At 38.6% G+C, this 23,893-nt stretch overlaps 1 protein-coding gene across 1 annotated transcript in view; it reads right to left on the minus strand.

Annotated features, from left to right (window-relative positions):
* Positions 1–23,893, minus strand: part of FAM172A (family with sequence similarity 172 member A) — a 1,196,638-nt gene that overhangs the window by 2,260 nt on the left and 1,170,485 nt on the right. The window contains exon 11 of the mRNA XM_053701490.1: positions 1–286. This exon is cut by the window's left edge and continues 2,260 nt beyond it. Within this exon, the coding sequence (XP_053557465.1) occupies positions 144–286 (143 nt within the window). The 3' untranslated portion in view covers positions 1–143. The remainder of the gene's footprint in view (positions 287–23,893) is intronic.

A 23,893-nucleotide genomic window follows, 5' to 3' on the forward strand; every position in this document is an offset into this window, starting at 1 on the left:
TCATCTAGAAATAATGCAAAACGCTATTTAAATGTATACATCATGACCCTGTGCTCTAGGAAGAAAACAATCTAATGAGGGATGGAGAGACTTAAAAACCAGGCATGGGGAGAGCCTGGGAGGGCTTGCTTCATAGCCCCCTCTTAAAGCTCCTCGTGCTTTATTCTGCTGGAGCGCCTGCTAGATGCTGGCTTGCTTTTGCTGTTCTTGGCTTCTAGGGCTTCGGTGAAGAACCTAAAGATAGACTGGAAACTCTTCCAAGATGTCAGCTCATGCCGCTCTGTTCCTGCAGAGGAAGAAGAAAGACAAAAAGGAGAGCTGGTGAGCTGGGTAGGACAAGACTATGAGCTTTTTGTTAAAGGGACAGTTTACCCTAAAGTTTTTTTCTCTTTAATTTGTTTCCAATGAGCCATTTTACCTGTGTGATTGTATTAAATTGTTTACAAATAGCTCCCTTTACCTTTATATCAGAATTTGCAATATCTAATTTTGCCTATGGTATCCCTGCCTATTTTGAAAGTTTCTATAATTAAGCATAGGCTATTGAAAAGCTGTGTAAATATAGTCAACAAACAAAATGACACTCCCTGTTTGAGGTAGGTGAGCTAAGCAATAAAATGCTCATTTTCAGTTGTTCTAAGTATCAAGCTTTGGTATACAGACAGGGACAATATAAAAAAGTATGTGTACAGAAAGTTACAAAATAAGGAGATCTGACTTCCCTGCAAGCTCAATCCATTGTGAGGGTTGTGGTTTCAAAGAACAAAAATAGCTATTTCATATAACATAAATAAACTTAAATACATTTCTAATATATTTTATACTCTGCAGCTGGTATAACAAGCTCACTGGAAACACATTAAAAGGGACAGTCTACACCAACATTTTTGTTGTTTAAAAAGATAGATAATCCCTTTATTACCCATTCCCCAGTTTTGCATAACCAAAACTGTTATATTAATATAAGTTTTACCTCTGTGATTGCCTTCTATCTAAGCCTCTGCAGACTGCCCCTTATCTCAGTTCTTTTGATGAACTTGCATTTTAGCCAATCAGTGCTGACTCATAAATAACTCCACGTGAGTGAGCACAATGATACCTATATGACACACATAAATTAGCAGTGTCTGTGAAAATCTGTCAAGACACACTGAGATAAAAGGCGGCCTTCAAGGCTTAGAAATTAGCATAGGTGCCTACCTAGGTTTAGCTTTCAACAATGAATATCAAGAGAACAAAGCAAATTTGATGATAAAAGTAAATTAGAAAATTGTTTAAAATTGCATGCCCTAACTGAATAATGAAAGTTTTATTTTGACTTGACTGTCCCTTTAAGGGAAAAACTATTTTACAGTACACGGTCCCTTTAAGCAGGTGAAAATCACTACATTTTTAACAGCTGACTCGTACTGTATTAACTCTATACCCCAACAGGGATTTTTTATTTTTTATTTTATGGGACTGTATGTTCAGAACTCATATATGTATCAAATCAAAAAACGTTCTTCATGGCAACCTGATGTTGCTGGCAATATAGAGCTGCAGCTAACAGCCTTAGATAGCACTTTTTGGTCGTTAGTGGAGAATTGTGTAGTTCTACAGGGTTATGGTTTTTAATACAGTGAATTGGAACAATAAATAGTTAAAGGTTGTTTGGAGGACTCAGAGTTCCATATATTCTTTTAAAATCCTAAAATAGTTCCACATTCAAAAACACAATTATAAAGTCTTCAATTACTAGTAGGTGTCTATTAATGAAAAGGTAATCAACTTATGAACAGTAAAAAATGCATTCATTATTTAAATTCAGATTATTTATGCACAAACTGCCAGTAAACGTATGCTAAAACAACCAAATTTAAACGTTAACACAATCTGCCTTTCCCTTTTAAATTGATGCACTGATGCACACATATATAGGTATGTACTTGCTATACATATGGAGTATGAAATATATATATGTATTCGTGTGTGTGTACATACTTGTAGTACATATGGTTTATTAAAAACTGCTGTGTATAACAGTCTCTAAATGAATATTTATTGATGAATTTACACTTTTTAATGTTTAAATATAATTATTCGGTTTAAGCCAATATGTTTTGTAAAGGCTAAAGCCAAACTGTATGATTGGGGGGAAAAAGACATAGAATTGAGTTGTGCTTATTCTGTCTAAACACAATATATATTTTTATATATAGATTTATCAACAGAAACAGACTAAACTCTAATTTTTACACAAAATCCTAGAAACAACAAAGAAAATTAAATTATAACATTATTTTAAGTTGTGATTTACTGAATGGTAATGACAAGTTGCAAAATAACTATTTACATTTATGTTTCTGTCAAACTAAGCAGAGAGTTTGACTTCATCTAACAATTTACAACTTTATGTGTGCTAACAATAATTTTTTTTCTTCTAGAAATCCTGCAACAATCCTTGGGCGTCCTATGGCGTCTTTTATTTGAGGACCGTAATTGTGAATGTAAAAATACACAAAAATAGACAAGGAAATATTACATATACTCACATACTGTCATACATTTCTGTTTTGTTTTGTAAAAATCAGCATAACTGTTATTTTTTTATTTTAGACGCAATAGTTGTGGGAGACATATTTATACTAATATTACCAATACCAATATTAATATTTAAGGGACATGAAACCCAATTTTTCTCATGATTCAGGGAGCCCATACCCCATAACGACAAAAGCAAAACCCAGACTTTTGATAACTTTTGCAAATTTATAAAAAAAAAAATTAAAAAAACTGAAATACCATATTGGCATAAATATTCAGACCCTTTGCTATGACATTTATTAAAAAGATAAACTGAAATATCACATTGACATAAGTATTCAGACCCTTTGCTATAACACTTGAAATTTAACTTAGGTGCATCCAATTTCTCTGGATCATCTTTGAGATGTTTCTACAATCTGTTTGGAGCTCACCTGTGGCAAATTCAATTGATTGGACATGATTTGCAATGGTGCACACCTGTCTATAAAATATCTCACAGCTGGAAATGCTTATCAGAGCAAAACCCAAGCCAGGAGTTCAAAGAAATTGCCTGCAGAGCACAGAGACAGGGTTGTGCCGAGGCATAGATCTGGCTAAAAAAATAATAATACATTTTTAGAATGTATAAAGGAATATTGAAAGCATGGTTCAAGATTGGTAAAATGCTAAATTTTCCCATTAAGGGGTCAGCTTATTTACCAATTAGAGGGTACCCCATTGGCAGACCAGGCCTTGAGTCAAATACATTTAAGGAATGGGAGAAAGTTGGGATTTACAAGATAGGAGACTTGTTAGACCCTTTGAATAAGTCGATGCGACCATTTCTAGAACTTCGGTATATATTTTATATTCCCAAATCACACCTATATTCATATATTTAAATATCTCAATATATAAAGGGAATTATAAAAAGCTTTCCATCCATTTAGGAGACTCACACCATGAACGGAATGATAGAAGGATTCGGAAAAGGAAAATTCTCATACTCTACCCTTTATAAAGTTCTTTTGGACTCGAGGTTAAATGGGATAAGCGGAAAAAAATGTTGTTAGGTGGCAACGGGAAGCCACCATACAATTGGATGCTATAGAGTTTGTAAGAAGTCTTAAATATATTATGACAATTACACAAGAGTCATACTTAGAGAGTCCCAGATTAAAATCACAGATTTTATGTTACCCCAAAGAAAGCAGCAAGGTGGTCGAACTGCGAAAATAGATGTCTTAAATGTAAATTACATTACTCCGTTTTAAAGGGATAGTAAAGTCCAAATTAAATTTTCATGATTCAGATAGGGCTTGTAATTTTCAACAACCATCTAATTTACTTTTATCATCAAATTTGCTTTGTTCTCTTCTTCTTAGTTGAACGCTAAATCTAGGTAGGATCATATGCTAATTTCTAAGCCCTTGAAGGCCATCTCTGCATTTGACAGTTTTTCACAGCTAGAGGGCGTTAGTTCATGTATTTTATATAGATAACACTATGCTCACGCACATTTAGTTATTTAAGAGTCAGCACTAATTGCCTGATATGCAAGTCTGTCAAAAGATCTGAGATAAGGAGGCAGTCTGCAGAAGCTTACATATAAGGTAATTATAGAGGTAAAAAGTATATTTCTATAACAGTGTTGGTTATGCAAAACTTGGGAATGGTAAATAAAGGGATTATCTATCTTTTTAAACAAAAATCTATTTTTGGTGTTTACTATCCCTTTAAAACGCTACTTCTGGGACTTTCTTAAAATTAAACAATACCGGGCAAAAATTAGCTTCTGGGCCTCAAAAGAATTAAAGGTAAAGATCAATTTAAACCTTTTAAATATTATAGATGCTCTTGACAGACAAATTAAATATGAGAAAGCTTCTCTTATGACAATGATAATTTTTATGGCAAGAAAATGTATAATTAAATCTTGGTTGTCAGTATTCAGGAATTTGGTTTAGCACTCCTAGATCAAATGAATACGGAAATATTTTATGTATTATATGATAGAGAATACTTAAGGATTTAAAAAAAAAAATGGGGAGACTATTAATGCATTAGAGCATTATGTTCAAAAACAGATCCTTGCACTACTGTCTCCTTATACAGTGCTTCAGGTGTCATCAGAATTAGGTAATTCAGGAACATGATATAAGGTGGATGTAATTAGGGATTCTATGGGGGGAATAAAAGTTTTTAGTCATGGTCTTTGATAACTATGGTCCATTGTAAATTAAAGAATTCATCATATAAATAATGATTAGGAGGGCTTTGCATTGCTTTACCCTGAATAGAGGATGATATTAATATGTTTTATGATAGAGACTAGGGATAAAATAGCTTTATATGTATGTGATTCTATGGTACTATATGAATATGAGATGGTCTTTGATAAGAAAGGTGATAAGCTTTGGAATTAGAATAATCAAATTTTGTTATAACCAATAATGTTGGGATTTATATGAATATATAACACCATACATCATCACATGGGTACGATTTAAGCCCATTAAAAATCAATTGGGGTGTGGAGGAAAGTTGAATAATGCAATGTATTAGTATATTTGAAAACAATTGTTTGGTAAAAGAAAGAAGAGAAAATGAAAAAGGGCAAGAGAAGAAATGAGGGAAAGGATAAGAAAAGAAAAGGTTTTATAAATGTGTCTAAGGGGAAGATAATTATGTATAAGTTTGAAGATGACACTGTGGTGTATGTATTTTGGATAGAACAAGTTATGATTCTTTCCTGTGTCTTATCTAGAAGTTTTATAATCCTTATCTGATGTTGATTGTATTGGTTTATATTTTAACTTGGTATTTTTAATAAAGGAACAATTAATAAAATAAAAATAAATAAAAAATAAAAAGATTTGGGCTGCATTGAAGGTTCCCAAGAGCACAGTGTCCTCCATGCTTCTTAAATGGGAGAAGGTTGAAACAACGAGGACTCTTCCTAGAGCTGGCCGTCCGGCCAAAGTGAGCAATCGGGGGAGACCAAGAACCCAATGGTCACTCTGGTTAAGCTCTATTATGGGGTATGGAGTGCATAAGGCTGCAACGTAACAAAATGTGAAATAAAAATGAAGGGGTCTGAATAGTTTCTGAATGCACTGTACTTATGTTGCTGGAAATCAGGAAGCAAAAGTCATGTACATAGCAAAGCCATAAGCTTTCTTTAAATATTATCAACAGCCAAAAATGTTAATTAAAGTGATGGTAAACTCTGCAGCATAAAGTCACTTATACTGAAAGCTCTTGTGCTAACTGGCATATCAATCTGCTTTAAGCATTAAAAAGTTCAATCTACCTGTAATAAATAAGGTTTAACTGCTGTAATGCAGCCTCTGTCACAGAATTTCTCTTTGGCTTCCTTGACTGGCAGTTGTTTTAGCCAATCAGAGCCTCACCATGTGCCCCATGTAAAGTGTAGACAGCATGATCCCGTGCTTGTAACTCTGACTGCAAGAAGAACTGTAACTCTGACTGCAAGAAGAACTGTAACTCTTACTGCAAGAAGAACTGTAACTCTGACTGCAAGATAAATTCTGTGACAGAGGCTGCATTACAGCAGTTAACGGAGCGGTCAAAAACCTTAATTATTACAGGTAGATTGGACTTTTTAATGCTAAAAGCAGATCGATATGCCAGTTAGCACAGTAGCTTACAGTATATGTGACTTTGTGCTGCAGAGTTTACCATCACTTTAAAGTCTTTTTTTTTTTTTTTTAAATAGTGGTCTTTAATATGCATAAGCAATTTTTGTCAATTGTTCCTTTAATATACTTATTTTAATAAGTTATTTAAAGGGACAGTCTACACCAGAATTTGTATAGTTTAAAAAGATAGATAATCCCTTTATTACCTATTCCCCAGTTTTGCACAACCAACACAGTTATATAAATACACTTTTTACCTCTGTGATTACCTTGTATCTAAGCCTCTGCAAACTGCCCCCTTATGTCAGTTCTTTTGATAGACATCCATTTTAGCCAATCAGAGCTGGCTCACTGGAACTCCACGTGCGTGAGCATAGTGTTTTCTATATGAAACACATGAACTAACACCCTCTAGTGGTGAAAAACTGTCAAAATGACCTTAGAGAAGAGGCGGCCTTCAAGGGCTTAGAAATTTGCATACGAACCTCCTAGGTTTAGCTTTCAACTAAGAATACCAAGAGAACAAAGCAAAATTGGTGATAAAAGTAAATTGGAAAATTGTTTAAAATTACATTCTCTAACATTCTCATGAAAGTTTATTTTGGACTAGACTGTCCCTTTAATAAAGGTTAAAGGGACATTAAACCATTTTTTTCTTTCATGATTCAGATAGAGCATGCCATTTTAAACAATTTTTCAATTTACGTATATAATCCGATTTGCTTAATTCTCTTGGTATCCTTTGTTGAAAAGCATACATATGTAGACTCAGGAGCAGCAATGTACTACTGGGAGCTAGCTACTAATTAGTGGCTCTTGTCATTGGCTGACCTGATGTATTCAGTTAGCTCCCAATACTGCATTGCTGCACCATCACTAAAAGAAGAGAACAAAGCAAATTTGGTCTAGGCCAACTAGCAAATTTTGAGTCACAGTGGCTTCCCAATCCTATGGTCTCCTAAAGAATTTATTTATTTTATTACAAATCAGTGATTCCTAGTGGTCTAGTGGGGGGGGGGTGCATCACCCCTCCGTGTGTCACTAGCACCAGCTTGTGAGAAACATATGAGGCAAATAATAGCTAACATTTTTGGGGTAAGAGAGCAGAGGGTCAGCAGATTTCTCAGTGCCTAGAGCATCACAAAAACTAAATTCACCATTGACTAAATAAAAAAATCTGTACATTGATAATGTGAGTGTGCTATCATTACAAGTTTTTCTCCGTTCTAGACAGAATGCATGGGTAGGCTGAGGAAGGTGCACGTGTTTTGAGCACTACATAGCAGCAGTGTTACAAACATGTAGTGTTCACAACACGTGCATGTTACTGAGCCTTTTTTGGATAAAATTGCATGGTCTTTCTGAATCACAAAACTAATTTCGACTTCCATGTATCTTTAGCAGTACTCTGCAGAAGTAAAAGAAGACCTAAATAACATGAGAGGCCTCTAAGGCAGCTAATTTCTCTGATGAAAAACTACAGAAGAACATGAATCATTAGTAGAGCACATATAACCTGCATCTCAGAGGTGAGGCCTATTCTTGTAAGTGACCACACTGAGGGACTTGCACTGTTAATATGGTGCAATTATATCCTGAAGAAAAAAGACATAAGGAGGATCACATGAAAGAGCAGATAACTCATAGACTCTTCTTGCAGAATGTATAGCCAAAAGAAAAAAAAAACTTCCAAGAAACAAGCTTAATATCCACCTTATGCATTAGTTCAAAAGGATGAGTCTGCAAATCTTTCAACACAAAACTTAAATTCCGAGAAGGAGAAATTGGTTTAATAACAGGCTTAATTCTAGCCAAAGCCAGAAAAAACATGAATGTCAGGAAGATTAGCAATCTTCTTGTGGAACAAAACTGAGAGCAGAAATCTGACCCTTCAAAGAACTGACTGATAAACACTAATCTAAACCATTCTGCAAAAACAGCAAAATCCTAGGAATTTTAAAAGAATGCCAGGAAAAACCATGATCCATTGAGAAAAAAAAAAGAGGGTCTCCAGACCTTCTGATAAATCTTCCTGGTCATAGGCTTAGAGGCCTGTATCAGTATCTGAAGAACTAACTACACCATCAAGCTTAGAGACCTGAGATTCGGATGGAAAAATGGACCTTGAGACAGAAGGTCTGAATGCAGAGGAAGTGGCCAAGAAGGACAACTGGCCATTTGAACCAGATATGCATTCAAAACTCTGCGAGACCAAGCTAGAGCAATCAGAATTACTGATGCCTCCTCTTGCCTGATTCTGCCAATCACTCATGGAAGAAGAACCAGATGAGGAAAAACAAAGGCTAGTTGAAAAGGGCATGGGGCCCCAAGAGCTTCCACAAACACTGCTCAAGGATCCTGGGACCTCACACAGTACCTGGAGGTTTGTTGTTCAATCAAGAGGCCATCAGATCTATTTCTGGGAGGCCCAAAAGATCCACTATCTGATTAAAAACATCCAGTTGGAGAGACCATTCTCCTGGATGCATGGACTAATGACTGAGAAAAATCACTTCCCTGTTGTCCACTCCTGTAATATAAACAGCAGAAATTATATAGCAATTGACTTCTGCCCAGGAAAGAATTTGGGATACTTTCTTCATGGCTATCGAACTGTTAGTTCACCCCTGATGATTGACATAGGCCACTGCTGCAACATTGTCGGTATGAAAATGGAGAAAAGACTCCCTTTTCAACAGAGGCCAAGTATGAAGGGCTCTAACAAATACGGAGTTCTAGAACATTTATTGATAACCTGGAGGAGACCAAAACCCTTGTGGTCTTTGAGAACCTCAGACAACCCCAACCTGAAAGATTTACATCTGTTGTGATCAGAGACCAAGTAGGACAAACAAAAGAAGCCGCCTGCAAAATAAGCTGATGACTCAGCCACCAAGACAGAGACTGACTTGTTCTAAAATCTAGATGTGAGATAGCATAGTATGATCCCTGCACCATTGCCTAAGCATACAAAGCGGAAGAGGTCTAATGTGGAAATTAGCAAAAGGAATAGCATCCGAATCCGCAATCATGAGACCTAACACTTCCATACAAAGAGCCACAGATGGAAAAAAGACAGAAGGTTTAGAAAAGTGGACATTAGCTTCAACCTTCCTTGATCTGTCAATGGAAGTCTCATGGAAACTGAATCTATCTGAAACCAGAGAAAAACAACCTTTGTCTGAGGAATGTACTATCCGACCATGTTGTTCAAGGAACAACAATAGTGTGATGGTGTGCTGCTAAATTAAAAAGGCGCAACCTGCCCCCTACCAGAGCCTTTGGATCGGGGGGCCATACATTCATGCAGACTTGGGTGAAGGAGTAGATTTCTTGGACTGCTTAGACTTGTTCAAGTTCTAACTTGGCTTGCAGACAGAACCAGAGAAACCTTGTTTCTGGGTGGACGATTCAGATTTATGTGCCCTATTATGACAAAAGGGACAAAAAAATTATTAGGAGCTTTACATTTACCTTTGGACTTCTTGTCCTAAGGGAGAAAAGCTCCTTTACCTCCAGTCACAGTAGAGACAATAGAATCCAAACCAGAACCAAACAACATCTTTCCCTGAAAAGAGAGATAAAAGCCTGGATTTAGAATTCATATCAGCAGACCAAGATTTTAACCATAAAGCTGTTCTAGAATGTACTGCCAAATACACATTTTTAGCATTAATCTTAATGATGTCAAAAACAGCATCACAAATTTAAGCAACTCCAAAATGTTTAAAAAAAATGTTAATTGCAGATTCCTCAGAAAACTGCCCAGAAAGACTCTAATATTCAGCACTTATAGCTGAGAAACGCATTGCAGTTTTGTTATATCACAGAGGGCAAATTTGTTGTTCCCTTAAAATGTGTTTTTAATTTTTAATAAAAGTTTTTAATCAGAGGCACAACTGATTCCTGTGTATCCTGTGTACCTTGAACTCGTAGTCACTGTTGGTGATTATCCCCACCTGTACCAGCAGCTACTTTGGGTGATTATCCCTACATGGAGTTAGTGAGCTGAAAGTTCTCAGACTGTGTGAATCAGCACAACTGAGTGCTGCCGGCTTTGTAAGTACATATCTTTATGCACTGAAATTGTTTGGAGCTGAATATTACATTATTGCACTAGGAGCCACCTTCTGTTTCTTTCTTTCTGTATTTTAGAGTGGAAGCAGAATCTTTTAACCCTAAGAGAGCGACCTTGGTGGAACATATGAACTGTTCATAAGAACTATTTGGTCATTAGTTCTTAATTTGTGACTCTCACCTTTGTGAATTAGAATATCATTATAGACTTTATTGTTATTCTGTGCGCCCCCAAATACCTTCTGCATCAGCCATAGAAACGGTTGGTCTGAAAAGATATCCTGCTTGCTGAAAAGCCCTCCCATTATTATTCTACTTTATTTATTAAGCGCCAACATATTCCGCAGCGCTGTCCATGGATACAATTCATTTAAATAAAACAATACAAGACTTGTAAGATACAGGACAAAATTTACAAACACATACAGGAGGGATTGAGGGCCCTATTCCCGTGGGAACTTACAATCTAGAAGGGTAGGAGGTTGGGAAACAGGAGGTGAGGACTGCAAGATTGAGAAGGATGTTAATACAGAGTTAGATGAGGGAAATATTAGGTAAGTGAAATTAATTTATTATTGAGTTGGGTGGTAGGCTTCCCTGAACAGAAAATTCTTCAGGGAGCATTTAAAGGAAGAAAGATTAGGGCAAAGCCTGACAGCATGAGGGAGAGTGTTCCAGAGGGTAGGTGCTGCACGACAGAAGTCCTGCAGTCTAGCATGAGAGGAGGTGATAGTTGCGGATGCAAGGAGCAGGTCATTGTTGGATCTTAGTGGACGGGCTGGAGTATACTTGTGTATTAGAGAGGATAGGTAGAGGGGAGCGGCGTTGGTAAGAGTTTTGTATGTAAGGGTGAGAATTTTGAATTTAATTCTGCTGTGAATGGGGAGCCAATGAAGGGACTCACAGAGAGGTGCAGCAGATACAGTTCGACGGGAAAGGTGGATCAGCCTGGCAGAGGCATTTAGGATGGATTGAAGGGGGGAGAGGCGGGAAAGAAGAAGGCTAGCGAGTAGGTTGTTGCAGTAGTCAAGTCGGGAGATAACAAGGGAGTGGATTATTTGCTTTGTGGTGTCAGCGCTCAGAAAAGGGAGAATTTTAGAAATATTGCGTAGATGATTGCGGCAGGATGTAGAAAGCAATTGGATATGGGGGATGAAGGATAAGTTTGAGTCAAGTGTGACTTCGAGGCAGCGGACTTGGGGCGATGGGGAAATGGTGATGCCGTCAACAGGGATAGAGAAGTCAGAAGTTGGCATAGAGCTTGAGGGGGGGATAAGAAGGAGCTCAGTCTTGGACATGTTAATCTTTAGGTGGTGAGAGGCCATCCAGGAAGAAATACCAGATAAGCAGTTGTTAACATGAGAGAGGACAGAGGGAGAGAGAGCAGGGGTGGAAAGGTAGATCTGGGTGTCATCAGCATAGAGGTGATATTTGAAACCATAACTGTTGATAAGTTTACCTAGCGAAGAAGTATAGATTGAGAAGAGTAGAGGACCCAGAACAGATCCTTGAGGTACTCCAACAGACAGAGGCATAGGAGAGGAGGAGTCGCCGGCAAGTGACACAGAAAAAGACCTGTGAGAAAGATAGGAGTGAATCCAGGAAAGAGCAGTGTCACAGAGGCCAAAAGAGCTAAGGGTCTGTAGGAGGAGGGGGTGGTCAACTGTGTCGAAGGCAGCTGAGAGGTCAAGTAAGATGAGTATAGAGTAGTGGCCAATATTTTTAGCAGAGAGAAGATCGTTTGTGACCTTGGTAAGGGCAGTCTCAGTTGAGTGTTTTGGGCGGAATCCGGATTGCAGTGGGTCAAGCAAGGAGTTGGTGGACAGGAAGTGGGTTAGGCGATTGTAAACTAATTTTTCAAGGAGTTTTGATGTTAGTGGAAGCAGTGATATGGGGCGGTAGCTTTCAGGAGAATTAGGGTTGAGGGAGGGTTTTTTGAGTATGGGAGTGACTTTTGCGTGTTTGAAAGAAGATGGGAATGAGCCGGTAGAGAGAGATAGGTTGAAGATGTGGGTAAGAGCAGGAGTGAGGGTGGAAGATAGGGAGGGAATTAGATGGGAAGGGATAGGGTCGAGTGGGCAGGTAGTGAGGCGTGAGGAAGATAGTAAGGAAGAAACTTCATTCTCAGTGGTTGGATGGAAGTTACAGAGGGTGGCAGAGGGAGTAATTGGGCCTGTTGTTGGAGTATTGCAGGTTGGTGTTGGGATGTTGCTTCGGATAGTATGTGTTTTGTTTAAAAAGTAGTCAGCCAGGTCTTGAGCACTAAAGACAGGCGGGGGTGGTGGAGCAGGTGGGTAGAGGAGAGAGTTAAAGGTGGAGAAGAGTCGTTTAGGATTTGAGGAAAGAGTAGATATGAGAGAAGAGAAGTAAGTATGTCTGGTTAAGTGAAGGGTGGAAGTGTATGAACGAAGAATACACTTATAGTGTATGAAATCAGGTTCAGAGTGAGTTTTCCTCCAGACACGCTCAGCAGTACGGGAGCATTTTTGCAAATAGCGTGTTTGCTGAGCATGCCAGGGCTGTAACTGACGGCATGGTGTTTTGCGCAGCTGGGGAGGGGCAAGTGTGTCTAATGCAGAGGAGAGAGTTTTGTTATAGTGGGCTGTAGCGAGATCAGGGCAGGTTATAGTGGAGGTGTGAGGGAGGAGATTTTGAATGATTTTTGAAAATTGGAGCGGATCCACAGCATGTGTATTTCTACAGGTGCGGGGGCGGGATGGAGAAGTGGGTTTAGCTGTTGCATTAATATTATAGGTGACCAAGTGATGGTCTGAAATGGGAAAAGGGTGACAGGTGGTGTCAGATATAGAGCAGAGGTAGGAAAATACCAGGTCGATGGAGTGTCCATCACGGTGAGTCGGGAATGGGGTGGATTGTGAGAGACCGAAGGAGGATGTGAGTGAAAGAAGTTTAGAGGCAGCAGGGGCAGATGGGTTGTCAATGGGAATGTTGAAGTCCCCAAGAATTAGGGTTGGTATATTTGAAGAGAGAAAGTGAGGAAGCCAGGCAGCGAAGTTGTCAAAGAATTGGGAGGTTGGTCCAGGAGGGCGATAGATGACTGCCACTTTTAGGGATAGGGGGGAGAACAGACAAATACAGTGGACTTCAAAGGAGGAGAAGGAAAGAGATGGGATTGGAGGTAGGTATTGATAAGTGCAGGAGGGGGAGAGCAGGATGCCAACACCGCCGCCACGTTTCTCACCTTGCCTAGGGGCATGGCTAAAGTGAAGACCACCGTGTGTGAGAGCAGCAATGGAAACAGTGTCAGCAGGAGATAGCCAGGTTTCTGTAATTGCTAAAATGGTGAAAGCATTTGATATAAACAGGTCATGAATTGCTGTAAGTTTGTTGCAGACAGAGCGAGAGTTCCATAGTGCGCAGGTGAAAGGAGTGTATGCGTGTGGGATGCATTGGATGGAAATGAGTTTATGTGTGTTGCTTTTATTAAAGTTTCTATATGGAGTGCGAGATTGGGTAGTGGTGGGAATGAGGGTGGTCCCAGGATTTGGAGAGATGTCACCTGATGCTAATAGCATCAAGATGGAAAGTAAGAGTAGGTGAGATTGAGATTTATAGCAGTGGGGACATTTCTGTGAGGTGGTGCAGTTTAGGGACATAGATTTTAAAATAGAGAGTAGTTTGTGAGAGCTAAGGTATGGAGAGGAAAGGAGAGAGGGGCCTATATAAACTTCATGTGGAGAAGGGTAAGGTATGAGCATTTGAGCCTGCTTGTGGAATAGACATGATCGGAACAGCCAATAGAATGCAAGCTCAATCTGATTGGCTGATTGGATCAGCCAATCGGATTGAACTTGATTCTGATTCCATCAGCCAATATTCCTACCTTAATTCCGATTGGCTGATAGAATCCTATCAGCCAATCGGAATTCGAGGGACGCCATCTTGGATGACGTCATTTAAAGGAACCGTCATTCATCGTTCAGTCGTCAGCCAGGATGGATGTTCCGTGTCGGAGGTCTTCAGGATGCTGCCGCTCCGCTCCAGATGGATGTCGATAGAAGATGCCGCCTGGATGAAGACTTCAATCGGATGGAAGACCTCTTCTGCCCCGCTTGGATGAAGACTTCAATCGGATGGAAGACCTCTTCTGCCCTGCTTGGATGAAGACTTCTACCGGATCATGGACATCTTCAGCCCCCCGCTTGGGCTTGGATCAGGACATCGGAGGAGCTCTTCAGGACGGATCGGTGAACCTGGTATGGTGAAGATAAGGTAGGAAGATCTTCAGGGGCTTAGTGTTAGGTTTATTTAAGGGGGGTTTGGGTTAGATTAGGGGTATGTGGGTGGTGGGTTGTAATGTTGGGGGGGGTATTGTATGTTTTTTTTACAGGCAAAAGAGCTGAACTTCTTGGGGCATGCCCCGCAAAGGGCCCTGTTCAGGGCTGGTAAGGTAAAAGAGCTTTTAACTTTAGTAATTTAGAGGTTGGGCATTTTTTATTTTGGGGGGCTTTGTTGTTTTATTAGGGGGCTTAGAGTAGGTGTAATTAGTTTAAAATTGTTGTAATATTTTTCTTATGTTTGTAGATATTTTTTTATTTTTTGTAACTTAGTTCTTTTTTATTTTTTGTGCTTTAGTTAGTTTATTTCATTGTAGTTATTTGTAGATATTGTATTTAATTAATTTATTGATAGTGTAGTGTTAGGTTTAATTGTAGGTAATTGTAGGTATTTTATTTAATTAATTTAATGATAGAATAGTGTTAGGTTTAATTGTAGGTAATTAGGTTAGGATTTATTTTACAGGTAATGTTGTAATTATTTTAACTAGGTAACTATTAAATAGTTCTTAACTATTTAATAGCTATTGTACATGGTTAAAATAATTACAAAGTTGCCTGTAAAATAAATATTAATCCTAAAATAGCTACAATGTAATTATAATTTATATTGTAGCTATATTAGGATTTATTTTACAGGTAAGTATTTAGCTTTAAATAGGAATAATTTATTTAATAAGAGTTAATTAATTTCGTTAGATTAAAATTATATTTAATTTAGGGGGGTGTTAGTGTTAGGGTTAGACTTAGCTTTAGGGGTTAATACATTTATTAGAATAGCGGTGAGCTCCAGTCGGCAGATTAGGGGTTAATAATTGAAGTTAGGTGTCGGCAATGTTAGGGAGGGCAGATTAGGGGTTAATACTATTTATTATAGGGTTAGTGAGGCGGAATAGGGGTTAATAACTTTATTATAGTAGCGCTCAGGTCCGCTCGGCAGATTAGGGGTTAATAAGTGTAGGCAGGTGGAGGCGACATTGTGGGGGGCAGATTAGGGGTTAATAAATATAATATAGGGGTCAGCGATGTTAGGGCAGCAGATTAGGGGTACATAGGGATAATGTAAGTAGCGGCGGTTTACGGAGCGGCAGATTAGGGGTTAATAATAATATGCAGGGGTCAGCGATAGCGGGGGCGGCAGATTAGGGGTTAATAAGTGTAAGGTTAGGGGTGTTTAGACTCGGGGTACATGTTAGAGTGTTAGGTGCAGACGTAGGAAGTGTTTCCGCATAGCAAACAATGGGGCTGCGTTAGGAGCTGAACGCGGCTTTTTTGCAGGTGTTAGGTTTTTTTTCAGCTCAAACAGCCCCATTGTTTTCTATGGGGGAATCGTGCACGAGCACGTTTTTGAGGCTGGCCGCTTGCGTAAGCAACTCTGGTATCGAGAGTTGAAGCTGCGTTAAAAATGCTCTACGCTCCTTTTTTGGAGCCTAACGCAGCCTTTATGTGGACTCTCAATACCAGAGTTATTTTTATGGTGCGGCCAGAAAAAAGCCGGCGTTAGCTACGCGGGTCTTTACCGACAAAACTCTAAATCTAGCCGTATTTAAATGATTAACAGATTTATCCCCATCTACTTTAAGATCCTTAACATCTAAAGTAAGCAAAATTTCCTGTAAAAGTGAATGAATATCTTCAACTGTAAATTAAAAAAAAGAGGATGATTAAGATATATGATCAGAATAGACCCTTGATCATCAGGAAAAAAGGCTTATAGAGTGCCAAATAATGAAAATATAGTATTTACAAAAAGGCTACCTCCATCAACAACTGGACTCTGAGGGGAAATGGGCCTCAACTCAATCTGATAAGCCCTCTCACTGAAGTATGAAATGCGCATCTTCATTCTTCACCCTCCTCCAGTGGAGGCAAAGACAAAACAGAGTTTCCAGAGAGGTGAGAGGGTTTTTTATAGAGCTCTTGAGGTTTGGGAATATTTGCCTTCACCTAGTGGCAGGTAAGAGTAATTCACAGGAGTAATGGATTGTGGACTCTCACAACCTGTATGTAAGAAATTAACCACAATAACATAAATGGTGGTAAAAGAACTGTAGAAGGCAAATGAACCACAAAAGCCATAAAAATTCATGACTATGGGTGAAAGGCTATAGCCAGGGGTTCCATTAGCCCAGAAGATAAAGTACAAATAGTCTTATTAGTAGCAAAGGCTGAGCACCAGGTGGACTGGCAGATTTTGGCCCAGGGGGCAACAATGACACTGCAGACCAGGTTGTGCAACAATCAAAAACAGGGAAAAATTTCAGACCCCTGGCTCTGCTGTTCACCTGTCTCTCCTATAACATAATCAAACCTCAGATCAGACATCTTACCCTGCATTCCCTCTATCAACCACAAACGCACATGAAGCAAGTATCTATGCAGTCCCTCTTTTAGCCATCTGATCTCAAATTAGGCTCTAGCTTCACAGTCGATCTGTCAGCTATAGACCTATAGCAGATCTCCTAGACCCGCAGTCACTAGATTATGTTACTTACTGGTTCCAGTAAACACTGCAACAACCAGTACTGCTTTAATAACATGGGGTCAAGAGAAACAAATAACTGCATAACTGTTTGGTGGGAAATATGCAAAGGTGGCTATTGTATTGTATACTTGGTTGTGTAGAGGACTTTCACATCTTGTTGCCTAATTCCTCAATAATAACGAGAGGAGAGAAAAAAAGAGAGTAAAGGGAAATAGACAATAGAGAAAAGGAGCAGAGAGAAATGAGGGAGGGAAACAAAAGGGTCAAAGAAAAACAAGTAAAAGAGAGAGTGGAGATAATGAAGGAGACAGCTAAACAAGAGAGAATTGAGAGACATAATAGGAGTGAGAGAGGAAGAGAGAAGGGAAAGGCAAAGAGAGAAGAGGAAATGTGGAATAGTGGAAGAGGGAGGATAGAGTGAGGGCGGAGAGCTAAAGAAAAGCCACAAGAAAGATAGTGGAGAGAGAGGGAAGAGAGAGGTGGAGAGAAAGAGTAGAAATAGATGGGGAGTAAATATGAGAGATAGACCAGAAGAGAGAGAGTAGACTAACTAGTGAGAGAGGAGAAAGATAAGAGTAACAAGATAGTGGAGAGAGACTGGAGAAAGAAGAGAAAGAAAAAAAGGCAAATTAGAAGAGAGATATAGGTAGAAGGACAGAGAGGGAGATAGGAGAGAGTGGAGGATAAAGGAGAGGGGAGAAAGGTGACCAGAGGATAGTGGAGAGGAGGGGACGGGTAACAGACAGGAATGAAGATGGAGAGAAGATAAAAGGAGAGAAAAAAATTATTTTTCCCTCTCCTGTCAAAATACTTGAATACAGCCTCCTAAACAGGGCATATACTCTTTTTAGAATCCACAGACAGAAGACAGCCTGCTCTCCAAAATCGGGCACAGAAAGGGGACTAGCCAGGTCCAGTAACACTGAAATAATTAAAAAAAATTCCAGCCTGCAAACAAGTAATAAAAGACCTTTATTTCCTCAAGCAGGGTCCATCAGAAAAAAACAATGTTTCAAACCTACAATAGGTTCTTAGTCATGTCATCAGATCTGACCTACCTGAAGCAAACACATAGAGTTCTTATTTAACATCAATATAAGCTTATGTTAGACCCCAAAAAGACCAATATCAATGTAAGCAATGCCCATGCATAGAGGTATCAAACTTTAATGGATTCATCACAAAATAATTATACATATAAAAGATTTTATGTACTAATGACAGCATATTTTAAATGCTATGAGTAACATACTCAAGACCTATTACAGGTACAAATCCCCAAATCCAGACGTTTTAATTAATTTGTTTTTAAATAAAATGATCAAAAAATTACTATTTTCCCTGCTTGTAAGTCACAATATTCTGTCTGTGTCTTTGGTTTGGTTTTTGTGTTCTAAAATGCAAGTGATAGTCTATATTTATTTAAAACAACTATTACCATTCTGATTACAGTACTGTACTATGTTTCTGAGGGTATTATGTATACAAAAGTATTAAAAATTATATAAACCTACTTTTAGGTTGCATGTATAAGCTGTATTGTTGTTTACACCCCATGTCCAAACGGTCCCATTTTACAGATGCAAATATACAAATATTCCCAAATCACACAAATATTTCACAATCACACACATTGTCACACACACTGTCACACATACACATGCACAGCAGCAGTTACAACTTACACCACCTTTCATTAAACTATCAGTGCAGTGAAATGAAGCACAGGGAAAAAGGGGCAGACATAGAAAGATGTCAGATTAGACAAACAATGAGAAGCACCATTTCATAATGTAATAAGTCTATATTGCTGGTCCCACTTTTGCCTCTATGCCTACATGGGCCCTGATTATTTTATTAATAGTGGCCCAGGGGGCAATTGTTCCCCAGCCCAGTCTGCCCCTGCTGAGCATACATACAGTCTTTATCCTTTGGCATGGTTGGCTACAAAACATTTTGCTGTAACGCTTCTTTTCTATCCTGGATCTCCAGATCAAAGACTATCGTGCTACAGCTTTTGTAGAAGAGTTAGAGGAGCTATTATTTTCTCTGGAAAATTATGCAACTTGGATTTGAAGGAGGAACAATACCAGCAGTGAGCAGGCAAGAGAAGGCATCTGTTGTTACATTGATCCGGGTATGTATGAAAAAATAAAATGGAAGTGTTTTAAAAAAATAAAGCACACTAAGTAGTTAAGAGTTCAAGCATAGTAGGGTCTCAAAAAAGATAAGGTTTTTATGATCTGTTTGAACAAGAACTGTTTTCTGGATCCCTCCAACAGATGCAATTATTTTAAATTTCAGCGGCATTAAACTTCCTAAAAAAAAAAAAAAAGGCAACAGGATGTAACCTTCCAGATGAGGGATTATGCTGAGAGAGAATTGTTCCAGCGTTAACATCAGAAGCATCAATTTCCTGACATTTCTTGCTCCAGGACATTATTTCACAAGGAAACCAGGAATCAGCAGGTTATACTGCTGAAGTCAAGGTAACCCCAAAATGATGAGATTGTGAGCTGAAGACATTCTATTGAAATTAATCTCCTTTGAATGAAGAACTCCCAAAGTTCAAGTGAGGTGAGAAGTATAAAGTGAATCAAATTAGAACCTACAATGGAGACACAAACTGGAATGTCTTTATTAAGCAGGGTTAAGTCCCTTAACAACATGCAAGTCCATAAATACCCCAAGCTGCACCAGAATCAATGAATGCCTTAACATAGATCTTGCTGTCCAATGAGAGAGTAACAAGAAGTAGTACTTAAGTATAAGGAAACATTTAGGTAGACAATGTACCCAATGCTGCTCCTCAAAACATTAGCCATGGTATTTTGCTGGTCTGAAAAGGCAGAAACAAAGTAAATAACTCTTGGCTGCAAAATATAAAAAGTTTTAAGAGTATTTGTCTAGAGCATTCTGCCTCAGATAGTTTAATAGAGCCAACCTCCATGGGTTCTTCTTCAGTAATAGCAATGCAGGCGGCTCAGGAGGTAGAAACAAGTCTGTTGCTAGCTAAACTGTTTGATTACAGGTTATAGTCTAGATCCCTCTTTCTTTTTTTATACCTGCTTTTCTTGCTAACAGGTATTCAGATGAATACAAAATGTAATGGATAATGCCAAGCTATTCATAATGTGTTAAAAGGAAATATCATCTTTAATGTGGTCAAAGAGTATTTAATGGAAATTTCTCCCTCATTCCAATGTGTTTCTAAAGCTAATGTCTAAACTCCTATGGTATATTGAGATATAGTATGGTTCCCTTTATAAAGACTCGAGAAAGAGGCTACTGCCATTATTGATCTTTATTGCAGTGAAGGCATGTCTGAAGGAAGTTATAAAGGTTTCATAATCTTCAACCATTATGGATTTTTTTTTTTTTTTAAAGAGAAAAAAACAAAGCCAAGACCTTCCCATTGAAAAGGGACAACATTTAGGTAATCTTTGCTTAAGAGGGAGCAAAGATGTGAGATACCTGAAGTGTAGCCTGCATTGACTCAAGATTACCCTCAGCAAGAGGGTAAAAGCCAGGAATGCCAGGTAATACACAGTTGAGGCAGAAGTACCAAATCAGAACCAAAAGCACAGTAAGAAACAGGTTAATATGAAACCAGCAGAGGAAGCAAGGTACAAAGGAATAATCCAAACAGGTAGCCATTATACAAACCCAGAGATCAGGAATCCAGAGATTAGTTTTAGATTACCAAATCAGGAGCCAAATAGTAATCAGAAACAAGCCAGGATGCCAGGCATCAAACCCATACCTATAAAATACATGATTAGGAAACAAGTCCAAAAGAATGAGCACCAAAAGCAATGTGGATGAAAATATATGTATACGGTACAAAAATTGTAAGTGTGAAAAATCAAGGGAAAAGATGCAAGAAAGTAACAACATAAATAATGGAAACTCATCATATGTTGTAGTATTTGTAGTGACTGCCAGCTAGTTCTTATTGCAGTTTTACGCTCAAGCGTCTTGACATGCTCTCCACTAGTCTTTTACATTGCTGTTGGGTGACTTCATGCCACGCCTGGCATGAAAATTCAAGCAGCTTGACTTTGTTTGATGGCGTGTAACCATCCCTCTTCCTCTTAAACACATTTCAGAAAAATGAAAAGGTCTTTATCTAGTCGTCCTCCATCCACACCTTAATTGACCTGGCTGTGTGGCATGGAGAATTGTCCTGCTGGAAAAAACAATCCTTGGGTTGGGAAAAATTGTCATTGCAAGTTTTCTTACAGGATAACCTGGTATGTGGCTTGATTCATGTGTTCTTCACAGAGATTAATCTGTTATATAGTTCCCACACACACACACACACAGTATCCCACACAAATGAGTACACCCCTCATATTTTTGCAACTATTTTATTATATCTTTTCATGTGACAACATTTAAGAAATTACACTTTGCTACAATGTAAAATAGTGAGTGTACAGCCTGTATAACAGTGTAAATTTGCTGTATCCTTAAAATAACTCAACACACTGCCATTAATGTTTAAACCGTTGGCAACAAAAGTGAGTACACCCCTAAGCGGAAATGTTCAAATTGGGACCAAAGTGTCAATATTTAGTGTGGCCACCATTAGTTTCCGGCACTGCCTTAACCCTCTTGGGCAGAGATTCAAAGGTTGCCACTGGAATCCTATTCCACTCCTCCATGACGACATCACGGAGCTGGTGGATGTTAGAGACCTTGCGCTCCCCCACATTCCGTTTGAGGATGCCCCACAAATGCTCAATAGGGTTTAGGTCTGGAGACATACTTGGCCAGTCCATCACCTTTAACCTCAGCTTCTTTAGCAAGGCAGTGGTCCTCTTGAAGGTGTTTGGGGTCGTTATCATGTTGGAATACTGCCCTGCAGCCCAGTCTCCGAAGGGAGGGGATCATGCTCTGCTTCAGTATGTCACAGTATATGTTGGCATTCATGGTTCCCTCAATGAACTGTAGCTCCCCAGTGCCGGCAGCACTCGTGCAGGCCCAGACCATGACACTTCTACCACCATGCTTGACTGTAGGCAAAACACACTTGTCTTTGTACTCCTCACCTGGTTGCCGCCACACATGCTTGACACCATCTGAACCAAATAAGTTTATCTTGGTCTCATTGCACCACAGAACATGGTTCCAGTAATTCATGTCCTTAGTCTGCTTGTCTTCAGCAAACTGTTTGCATCATCTTTAGAAGATGCTTCCTTCTGGGATGACAGTCATACAGACCAATTTTCTAAAAAACGAAGACAAAAAGAGAGGCGCACAAATGTGTGTATCGATAGAGATAAGGGAAGCACACACTTCAGAGGATTTGTACACAGGGTACTCACACTTTAACACAGCACACCAGTGTGCTTGTGGAAACGTGCTGGCAATCAGAGCTGGCCAGCTTGCTCTCTCCGGCTAATCTTCAGTTGCTGCGGCTCTCCGATAAATGAACTGTCTGGTAGTGGTATGCTCACAATCAATCTCCAGGCTCAAGTTGGTTAAAATAAACTTAAAACTTTTATTGCACAGAGTTGACAGGCATATATAAACAAGTTTAAAATTGCTACGCGTTTCTCGGCCCTCCTGGCCGTTTCATCAGGCATATCAAATTAGTTTTAAAACCGGCTTTTTATTGCCGCCACTACCAAACATTTCCACAAACACACCCCTCTCCTGATGGGTGTGTACAGGTAAGTTGAACAACATAGGTGAATTCTTAAAGGAACATATCGGGACCTCTATTTGTTTACAACAGTTTCAAGAATTTACAAAAAATATCTATTTTTTTTGCAAACAAATTTGTCCTTACTTGAACTGTGTAATGTGATGTGAACATAATACAAATACTGATAATAACTTATAATGGTCATACCCCTGGTCTCATATCAGAGACCTTCTTTTTGGATGGGACCGAAATCCGACCAATCACAGAGCTGCATTTTGATAACTTCCATATGACACACATAACAGTATAACAGTACCACCCATCTATCTAACATACTAACAACAAGGATATTTCTATTGTAGTCTCCTAACAGTTCTACATATGGATAAACACTTGATTGTGAATTATAATAACACCCCTGGTCTAATATCGGGGACCCTTCTTTTTGGATCGCCCTTCAGTAGATACAGTATCGGACCAATCCCAGGACTATATTCTGATGACTTCCATATAAAGTACATATTTGTGATTCAGTATTATAAACTGTACTGCCAATCTATTTTTCATACTTACAACGTGGATATTTCCACTTTGTTCTCCTAACGATTCTACATGTGGGTAAAACACTTGGTTCTGTGACTCCCTAAATCTTAACTAATACATCTGATATTGTGACTAACTACGGTTATGTGATTATACTCTGATCTGACGATCTAGTAATAGATTAGTGAGGTCATAATGATGTGTATTATTTTAATGGTTATATGATGTGATGGTGTGCTAATAAATACTTAATGTGAATGATGTGAATATTATTTAGGACATATGTGATTTGAGTGGATAGTCTATAACCATTCATCATATTCATACTTGTGATTATTAATTTTTAGAAATTTTAACATTATTGGCATATACGTCACGTGTTAATATAATTGTGTTGTGTACTATGTTATAAATTACATCATATAATGGAAAACTGATATATGGTTTGTGAGGGCTTGATATGTGACTATGTGCTCGTATATGTTAACAAATTCGACATCGATTATTACATAGTTTATGTGATATATATGCTAGTGGAGATGAATTGTGTAAGACTAGGTCAGGTACCAAGGTGGATAGCATTATCAAAGTCTCCTAAGTGTGAAGCCCTTAATGTCCCTTTTGTGTTTCCCTAACCGGACAAGGGTTTTTTTTAGAGGTGAGTCAC

Source organism: Bombina bombina, chromosome 2 (assembly GCF_027579735.1).
Source record: "Bombina bombina isolate aBomBom1 chromosome 2, aBomBom1.pri, whole genome shotgun sequence".
NCBI classification, from domain to species: domain Eukaryota; kingdom Metazoa; phylum Chordata; class Amphibia; order Anura; family Bombinatoridae; genus Bombina; species Bombina bombina.